The sequence below is a fragment of the Lactuca virosa genome, chromosome 6 (genome assembly GCF_052849685.1).
Source record: "Lactuca virosa cultivar CGN04683 chromosome 6, Lactuca_virosa_CGN04683_v6, whole genome shotgun sequence".
NCBI classification, from domain to species: Eukaryota; Viridiplantae; Streptophyta; class Magnoliopsida; order Asterales; family Asteraceae; genus Lactuca; species Lactuca virosa.
Window position 1 is genome coordinate 38,142,074 of NC_136431.1, and position 10,001 is coordinate 38,152,074.

General features: G+C 43.2%; 1 protein-coding gene across 1 annotated transcript; it reads right to left on the reverse strand.

Moving 5' to 3' along the window:
• Window positions 1-770: 770 nt before the first annotated feature.
• Window positions 771-2,548, reverse strand: LOC145118911 (flotillin-like protein 3). Its single transcript, XM_079054564.1, has 3 exons — window positions 1,891-2,548; window positions 1,451-1,819; window positions 771-1,372 (listed from the first exon to the last, which is right to left on the reverse strand). The coding sequence occupies exons 1-3, from the start codon at window positions 2,446-2,448 to the stop codon at window positions 875-877; spliced, it is 1,425 nt and encodes a 474-aa protein (XP_078910690.1). The 5' UTR covers window positions 2,449-2,548; the 3' UTR covers window positions 771-874.
• Window positions 2,549-10,001: the final 7,453 nt, after the last annotated feature.

The window sequence follows — 10,001 nt, forward strand, 5'->3', positions numbered from 1 at the left end:
AAGCTCTCCAGTTCAACAACCATCAAAACATAGATATATCGTCCCAATGATGATCACAGTAGGGATGGATAAAACGGGTGCAAGGATTTGTAACAAAGTACCTTGAATGTCAAAAAATATGTGTATCACTTTAGCAGCAACACCCTTTTACTGCCCAGGCCATCTTAATGGATTTGATTGTATTAAAGAAGTCTGATGGTCATTATTGTTTCACAAAGCTTTTCCAATAACTTAACCAATACAATAGCAACAAAGGGCACTTATGTAAATACATGATTGCAAATATGGGATCAGAATCAATGATTTTATATGAGTAAGGGCATGCCGATAAGATCATAGAGGGATTTGAATTTGAATGTATTCGTTTTTATTTTTCGTCATCTTCAGGATTGTTGGGGCATTGGGAACTGTTAAGTAAGGGCCTGCTGCCGATAAGAACACATACAACCAGTTGAACTTCCATCGAAGAATCTATGGAAAAAAACTCTAAACTTTGACCGGAAAAAACAATTTTTATTTACAATTAAGCATACCAAACTAATAACATTAACGTTAATCAGATATAAGACCCATTTTACAAACGTTACCGAGGCTTAATTATAATTAAAATTAAATATAAACGATGATTTTTTCATTAATCAAAGTTTAGAGATTCTTTCAGAAGATTTTCGAAACATACTAACCTTTGGAATCCCATTATTTAAATAGGATAATCTTCAATTCAATAGACAGATAAAGATAATCTTCAATTCAAATAAAAAGATATCGAAACAAAATGCAAGAATTATAAAAATTTATACTCATATATAAACCTAAAATATTTCAAAATATTTATCTACGTAATTAATAAGCTCCACGTAATACAAGATCACGGTCACGATTCTGTAATCTTCCCCATCCACGATGGTGGGACCATCCCCGTTTGCTCATGAACCGTGTTAAACAACGGCGGCAACATTTTGTACACGCCGGCGACCTCCTTCATCGCACCACCATCACCACCCTCTCCACCACCACTTGCGCCGGTCCAGATGCTAATCTTCGGCTGCAAACCCTTAACTGCCTCCCCATTAATCTTGGCGATTTCTTGATACATTCCTCCATTGATCATCAAATAATCTCTTAAAGCTCCATAATTACCTCCCATGGCACCCAAAAGGGTGCGTATGTAAGTACCTTGAGCTTGAGCAAGAGCAACAAGTCCCTCCGCCTCCTTCTGTTTTGCATATAATTCACCGTCGGCGACTTGTTGGCGGGAGTAGAGTGTCGCCTCCGCCATCGCCTTCTGAGCCTCCGCTTCCTTCTCTTTCTCGTACAGAATTGCTTCTGCAGACTTCTGCTTCCTATAAAGTTCCCAATTCGCCTCTTGTACCTTTATTCACACATCGATTGTTCAAATACAAGTTTAAATTCATGTTTAATAGAGGATTGATTCGATAGAAGTTATTACCTTCGTTTCATACTCAACGCTAGCTTTGCTCAAGAACTCGGCCTTGAGTTTCTCCGTCTGAGTCATCGCGTTCATGATCTCCACCTCCTTCTGAAGCTCCGCCTCCCGGAGCGCAACCGCCTTTTTCGACTCAACCTCTGCAACCTGTGAATCCTTGGCCCACTTTGCCTTCTTCATTGCCAGCTCTGCATTTGCTTCAGCCACTTCAGCCTCCCTCTGGTTCTCAAACACCTTCACCTCCGTTTTCACCTTTATCTCCTCCTTCTTCCCCTGTCCTTCCCTCTGTGTCGCTATGATCTTCGTCTCTGCGTCTATCTTCGCTGCATTCTGAAGCGTTTGGCCTTGGCGAAGCTTAGATCCAATTTCACCCTAAAACAACAATCAATCGTGAACCACAAACTGAGTATCTATCATTCAAAACTTAAGCAACACAAAATTACCTTCATCCTTGCTTCAGAAACATCGATCTTAGCTTGATTTGCAGCCTCCTGTTGGATTTTTTGCCCTAGATACGAAAAATACTCCTGTCCAGGTTCGTCGACCATCTGTTTGACATTCGCATTGTAGATCAACAATCCGAACTGATTAAGTTCCAATTGAACCTTATCGAACACTTCCTTCTTAAAATCCTTCGTCCCTTTGAAAATTTCTTCCATGGTCATGGACGCAGCAAGGACGCGCGTCTCCCCTTCGATGACCCCCTTCACGAGCTCTTTCACATGGTCTGATTGCTGATCGTGAGGAGCGATAAGCTTGGCGTATTTGTGGAGACTATCGTCATCGTCGATACGAGGACCGATGGTGAATACGGCGGGGAGTTTGAAGGGGAGTTTCTCAGCGCTCATGGCCTGAACATCGAAAGTGTAGTTGACCGGAGAGATGTCGAATCGGGAGCAGGACTGGCCGGGAAGTACCCATACTTTCTTCGCGATTTTGATGTCGTCGATCCCGAATCCGGTGATCACCAGATACTCTGACGCACTTGCTACCCTATACATGGCCGGAGATATTGAAAACGGCGCCGGAGGTTTATCTGTCTAACTGATGAAGATTTGATATAAGTTTTTAGGTGGTTGTTTTGCATGCGAATAATGCCTTGTGATTTTGTGAATATATAGAAGTACACCTAGCCAATACCCAATGAAATTTCCTGGTGATTTCCGATTGATATAAATGGTTACATGTAAATTACAAGCATAAAAATATATTCTACTATTTTTATAAAAGTAATAAAAGTAATAAAACTTTGGTTACACTTTAACTTTTATTTATTAAGTCTTAAATATTTATAATTTTTCGTTTTTTCGTTCTTGATTTTGATGATTATTGAATGTTTGTTTGAGTTTATATGCAAGAATAAATTTGGTTTTTTTTATGATATATAGATAATGAAATTTAGATTGTTTGGCATATCTTAAAATAATAAATTACTTTCTACATGGAAAAAAATAGAATTTGACGGAGCAGTTCGACTATACTAACCAAACGGAACACATAATAACATAATCAATTTTTTGTTCCAATTCTTTTAGCAAAAATTTACTGGTGATTTTTGATCATTTGCGGAACCAGGAATATTCGTAAGGGTAGTCCATATATTTTCTTTCGCCCCTGCAACTCATAAATTAAAAAGACTTTCTTTGACAAAGCTTGCATTACTTTTTTATGATATAATATTCCAAAAAATGTTTGTTTTCTAAACTCATGATAAATGTTCTTTTGAGTATTGCATAACTGATGCAGAGGAGGGCATGTGATAGCTTACGCCTCGAGGTAGTTGAAGTCTCATGAGGCTAATTACCCCACTCACGACCTGGAATTGGGGGCAGTGGTGTTCGCCCTCAAGATTTGGAGGCATTACTTGTATGGAGTGAGGTGCACCATCTATACTGATTACAAGAGTTTGAAGTATTTGATGGATCAGCAGAACCTCAACATGCGATAGAGGAGGTGGTTGGATGTACTGAAGGACTATGATTGTGAGATTTCATACCATCCTGGGAAGGCCAACGTGGTGGCTGATGCTTTGAGTCGTAAGGCGGCAGGTTCCCCGATTGGGATTTTTTGTTTGAGGATGATCGTGATCTCTCCATTGTTGGATATGATCAAGGAGGCTCAGGTCGAGGGGGTGAAGAAGGAGAACTGGAAGATAGAGCGGATTCGGGGATAATATCCTTTGTTTGTCAAGGATAGCCGCAGCCTATTGACACAGTGTGGTCGGGTGTGGGTACCAGTGACTGGAGGAGTGAGACAGAGGATATTAGAGGAGGCACACAAGTCCAAGCTCTCTATACATACAAGGGCTACGAAAATGTATAGAGACTTGAGACTGAGTTATTGGTGGCCCTGCATGAAGCGGGAGATCGCTTGGTTTGTGGAGCGGTGCTTGACCTGCAGAAAGGTCAAGGTCGAGCATCAGCGGACTCGTGGCAAGGTACAGTCGCTACCCATTCCCATGTGGAAATGGGAAGAGATCACTATGGACTTCATCACGAAGTTACCGAGGACGGCGAGGGGCGTGGACGCCATATGGGTGATAGTAGACAGACTGACGAAGAGTACCCACTTAATTCTGATTTCTGAGAGTATATCCGCGGAGAAGTTGGCGGACATTTATGTACGAGAGGTGGTGGCTAGACACAGGGTGTCAGTGTCGGTAGTCTCTGCAGGGATGTTCGGTTTACATCCAGGTTCTGGAAGAAGTTCCACGAGGAACTGGGCACTCAGCTACATTTTAGCACGGCGTACCAACCCCAGACCGATGGCCAGAGCGAGAGGACGATCCAGACACTGGAGGACATGCTTCGAGCATGCGTGTTGGATTTTGGAAGGAGTTGGGACACATACCTCCCATTAGCAGAGTTTTCGTACAATAACAGTTATCATGCCAGTATCGACCGAGATCCATTCGAGATGTTATATAGTCGGAGATGCAGGACTCCGGTTTATTGGGAGGAGGTTGGGCACCGGGTCATGGGGAGCACTGAGGTAGTGCTCAAGACTACCGGGCTGATTTAGCAGGTGCGCGACCAGCTGCGGGTCACGCAGAGCCGTCAGAAAAGTTATGCGGACCAACGGTGATCAGATCTTGAGTCCCAGGTGGGGTACTTTGTGTTACTGAAGGTGTCGCCCTGGAAGGGGGTCATCAGGTTTTGGAAGAGGGGCAAGCTAGGGCCTCGATACATAGTCACGTTCAGGATCACGGCCTGGGAGGGCAAGGTGACATATCGTTTGGATCTGCCGGAGGAGCTTAGCCAGATCCACAACACCTTCCACGTGTCTCAGCTTCGGAAGTGTATCACTGACGAGTCTGCAGTCATTTCACTGGACGATATTCAGGTAGATGGGAGCATGAACTACATCGAGAGGCCGGTTGCCATCTTAGACAGGAAGACAAAGGGTCTTTGAAACAAGGAAGTGAAGCTTGTAAAGGTGCAATGGCAACACCGAAGGGGCTCCGAATGGACATGGGATTTGAAGGATGAGATGCAGTAGCATTACCCTGATCTATTTGCGTCTATGGACTTCGAGGACGAAGTCTAGTTCAAGTGGGGGAGAGTTGTAACACTCCAATTCAGGTATTTCCATAAAAGCCCTTGAAGTTAATTATTGTTGCATAAGAGGTCCCTTAAGTACATTGGGCGTACTCATGAGTACGCTTAGCGTACTATATATTAAAGATCGCGGAGGGGCAGCACGTACGTTGGGAGTACCAGAAGTACGCTGGGCGTACGTGATGGATGTCCAAACCCTTGTTTTCGGACTTGAGCCCTATATAAACATCCTTATCTCATTTGAGCCTCACCCTAATCATCCTCTTTCACCTTCAAACGTCCCTAAAAACCCTAGAATAATTTGAGAGTGTATCTTGAGCTTAAGGAGTGCACTTGTGGCCTTTTTAGTGTTCATTCAAGAAGAAGGAGTTGCTAAGCAAGCTTGGGATGACCTTGGGCTTCAAGAATCTGCATCTAGTTCACCTTGAGGAGCTTCTGGAGGTATAAAGCTCTTAACTTGCTTTCTTATTCTTTAGATCTAGTTAGGGTTTTCTTTATGGTCCCTTTTGTTGGTCTTGGACCTCCTCTTGAGAGTTGAGTAACTCCAGAGGCTGAAATGGTTAGATCTGAGCTTTGTGAGCATTCTAGATGCATAAAGGTGCTAGCTTGGGAAGTATCTAGACTCCATGCAAGAGTTTGGAGCCTTATATGAAGCCCTAATGTGAAGAATGAAGTTTTAAGTCCCATAGAGCATGCAAGGGCATAAAGTTGCCAACTTTATGCCCTAGGACGTCTTAATGAGCTCAAATCTGGTTTTGGACGTAAGAACATCGAGTATTAAGCACTTAATGGAAGGAAGTGCTTAATATGTTTGTATGTTGGGCGTAAGTTAGTGTACGCCGCGCGTACTGCTCAAGGACCCAATACGTTGCGCGTACCAGGGTGGTACGCCAAGCGTACGCCCAACAGTTGGACTTGGATTCGTTATTGGGCCTTTGAGCCTTTGGTCCTCAATTCGTCATTAGGCCTGGTCACATGTTGGGGTTAGTGGGTCAGTTTATCTGTTTTGGGCCATAGATGTTATGGTTGGGCCTTATTGGGCCATGAGGTACGTTAATGATTTTAGATATGGACTTTGGACCCGTTAACTAAGGAAGACTTTTGGGCCATTGTGGAGAGACTTGGGGATTTGGGTTCCTCATTTAAGTGGGGTTTGACCCTAACATTAAATAATGCTATCATTGTTCAGTGCGGGTGGTTACAGACTGTTAGGAGAGCAGCTATTGGATTCTTCAGACAGAGGTGAGTCTCCTCACCATACCACTGGGTCTAAGGCACCAAGGCCGGCCAATTTTATGATGTGTAGTATCCTAGCTGAGATTGTATTATGTGACATGTTAGTTGGTATGAGCTAGGAAGTATGTTATTGGTATATGTGGTATGTTGTATGGAAGACCATGGGAGAGCCCATGACACTTGGATGTAAGACCATGTGGAGTGCCCATGGCTTTCCTATCAAAGACCATGGGAGAGCCCATGGCACTTAGGTGTAAGACCATGTAGGGAGCTCATGGCCTCCCGGAGTAAGACCCTAGGGACGAGCCTACGATATCCTTATCTGTAGTATGCATGGCTTATGTGATATGTGTAGCTGTTATAGCTAGTATGATATGTTGTATGTGGTTTGTGTGTGGTATGCTCTGGGGAACACACTAAGCATTAGCTTACAGTTTGTGGATTTGTTTCAGGTACATCTGAGCCCAAGGGCAAGGGCAAGGCTTGAGGGTGCGACGTGCACTCTCACCCAGACATTTTACGGGACAAACTGATATTTTGAAATGAAGATGTATTTGACATGGTTTTGAAAACAATTGTATCTGGTTTTTGTGGATGATGAACATGTATTTTGGATAATTAAAAATGAAAAAAATTTCTTTTGAAAATTGGGTCGTTTCAACTGTCCACCTTTAAGGGAGGTTCTACAATTGGTCAATGCTCAACCTTTTGAACATTATAACCTTTAGTCCTTCCACTATTAATTATTTCAGTTAATCCCAAATTAATTCCAATTAATATATGATTAATTCTGAAACATCCTAAAAATACGGTTTAAAATTTTCGTTTTTAATTATTCATAAAACCGTAAATACCATCCATCATCTCATAAAAACATAAGTAATGTATCACAAATCATCATAACAATATACGGTATCAAAACCATGTGTCAAAATATCAGAGTCTACAACATCCCAGGCTGAACTAACGGTGTGTGCACTGCAATCATCCCGAGCTCTTCCCGTTGCTACCGGAAGTACCTGAAACCAAAACTGAAAACTGTAAGAACGAAGTTTAGTGAGTCCCCCAAACTGCCACATACCATACACATAACATATAACATGCAACCAGGAGATACAGGCCTCGCCCACACTCAAGGAGATACGAGCCCCCGCCCACACTCGGCTATCATTATCACAATAATGAAGGAAACTCACCTCGTATGCTGACTGTGAAATATCGTGTGAGGAATCTCCGACTGCTGCTCCAACGACTCCCGGCTATCATTATCACAATAATCACTTAGTTAAAAACAAAGAATCCTTTTAAGGGTAAAATGACCATTTTACCCCTGGTCAAAGTCAACCTTCAGGTCAAAGTCAACATTCTGGGTAGAACCAACTCGCTGAGTTGCTCCATCAACTCGCCGAGTCCTAAAACCCTGAAATCGCGATCTAACTTGTCGATTCACCCCCTGACTCGTCGAGTTCCCTGGCTACTCATAGTCGCGATTTGGCGAATCAACTCGTCGAGTCCCTTCACAGACTCATCGAGTTCTACCTTAATCTGAAACGGGACAACACGACCCAACTCGTCGAGTTCCTCTATGGAATCGACGAGTTCCTCTGTCTGTTTGGTCCATCTTAACAGATTAAGCATCCACTCTTCAGATCCAAAGTCTATACTTCATCTACACACTGGAAATGCCCTTTTAAGGGTAAAGTTTCCAACTTTACCCACTAATATTCCTCCTTAGTGGGTTTAGCTAAAACCCTAGTTCCTTAGGACATAAATCTTTGTCCAAAAGCCTTATTACTCCAACCCAAAGCATGAAAACCGAAATCTAGGTCCTAGACACCAAATGAACACGTAAAGTCTCAGGCTTTCCTTCCATGTATGGCCTTTTGGGCTTAAAAAGGCCAAACTAACACCTTAGAGCTTGCATGGGGGCTTCAATGGCATAAAGTGTGCACCTTTATGCCTTAACAACCCTTAATGATTCTAGATCTGAAAGAATCCTTGCTTGGGACGTACATGGAAGTAAGGAGATCTAGTGAACTAATAGCCAAGTTAGAGACTTGATTACCAGAAAATGATGAGGATGGAAGGAAGTCTCTGGATCTACTATCTTCTCCTTGAACCTTTTAGCTCCTTCTTCTTCTTCAAGCTTCAAGAACACACAAAGGTTACTCAAAAATGGCTCACATACTCATAAAATGTTGTAGGGTTTCGTGGATTAGGGTTTAGGACTTGGAGGCTGGAAATGAGGCCATAAGGTGGGGATTAAGATGTTTAAATAGGGTGCAAAACCCCGAAATTAGGGTTTCACTCTGGCAGACCTACTCGCCGATTTGAGGGCTCTCAACTCGTCGAGTAGATTGCTTAAAACCCCGCTCCAATCTCTTTTCTACTCGACGAGTCTGGGGCTCCCAAATCGTCGAGTAGCTCTACAAAAATGAATGAATTATAAATAAATGTGTACCAGGAATCAGGCATTACAATTCTCCCCCACTTGACTTAGACTTCGTCCTCGAAGTTTGTTGCATCTGGAAACAACTTCGGGTAGTGCTCCCTCATCTCCTCCTCGGGCTCCCAAGTCCACTCTGAACCCCTGCGGTGCTGCCACTACACCTTCACCAGCTCAACCCTCTTGTTCCTCAGCTCCTTCGTCTTCTTATCGAGAATAGGTACTGGTCTCTCGATGTAATTCAGGCTATCTTCAACATGAATGTCCTCTAGAGGCACAACCGCTCAGTCATCCACTAATTCACTAAACACTTCTGTAGCTGGGAAACGTGGAAAGTGTTGTGGATCTAGCTGAGCTCTGCTGGAAGATCCAATCGGTACGCCACCTTGCTTACACGGGCTATAACCCTGAAAGGGCCTATATACCTGGGGCCCAGCTTGCCGTACTTCCGGAACCGGATGACACATTTCCTAGGTGACACCTTCAGGAGGACCATGTCGCCCACCTGAAACTCCAAGACTGAACGTCGCTTGTCGGCGTAGCTCTTCTGACGACTCTGAGCAGTCTGGAGCCTGCTGGATCCGCTATGTAGTCTTGAGTACTACCTCAGTACTCCTCATGACTCTCTGACCGACCTCGCCCCAATATATTAGGGTCCTACACTTCCTCCTGTAGAGCATCTCAAAGGGAGGTCGGTCTATGCTGGCGTGGTAGCTGTTGTTATACGAAAATTCCGCTAATGGAAGATACGTATCCTAACTGCCACCGAAATCCAAAACACATGCACGTAGCATGTGTTGGGTTTTGAGCATTCTGACACTCCTAAGTGTACATGCAACCCTAAATACCTTGGATCTATGTTTTCTCTATTATACATGCAAATATGAACTTTCCAAGGTATTCATCCTAACTAGCATAATAACATTGATTCATATGAATATCTCAAGTTAGAATTACATACCTCTTTGATGTAGATTGTCTTCATGAAGCTTGAGTGCCTAGTGCCCCAAATGTGACACCTCAAATGGTTCACACAACGCCAAATACACTTGGAATAACTTGAGAGAATATACACACTTCATGAAAATCGGCTAGCCCTTTCACACATACTCTAGTGCCGATTTTGTCACCAATAAGATCTTTATATAGTGTCACAATTAGGGTAAACCCTAATTGTCATGGCTTTCCATTTCCTTGGATCCATGGGTTCAAATACACCATGGAGCATCCATGGAGCATCCTATGGGTTTGAGCCCAACTTGATAATCCATGGAGTCTTAGCCCACTATACAAGTATGGATGATTTACACTATCA

Coding starts and splice junctions, on each gene's coding strand:
- LOC145118911 (XM_079054564.1), bottom strand. CDS start 2,448: ATGTATAGGGTAGCAAGTGCGTCAGAGTATCTGGTGATCACCGGATTC. Junction 1,820..1,890: donor TTTCTGAAGCAAGGATGAAG/GTAATTTTGTGT, acceptor TTGTTGTTTTAG/GGTGAAATTGGATCTAAGCT. Junction 1,373..1,450: donor GCGTTGAGTATGAAACGAAG/GTAATAACTTCT, acceptor GTGTGAATAAAG/GTACAAGAGGCGAATTGGGA.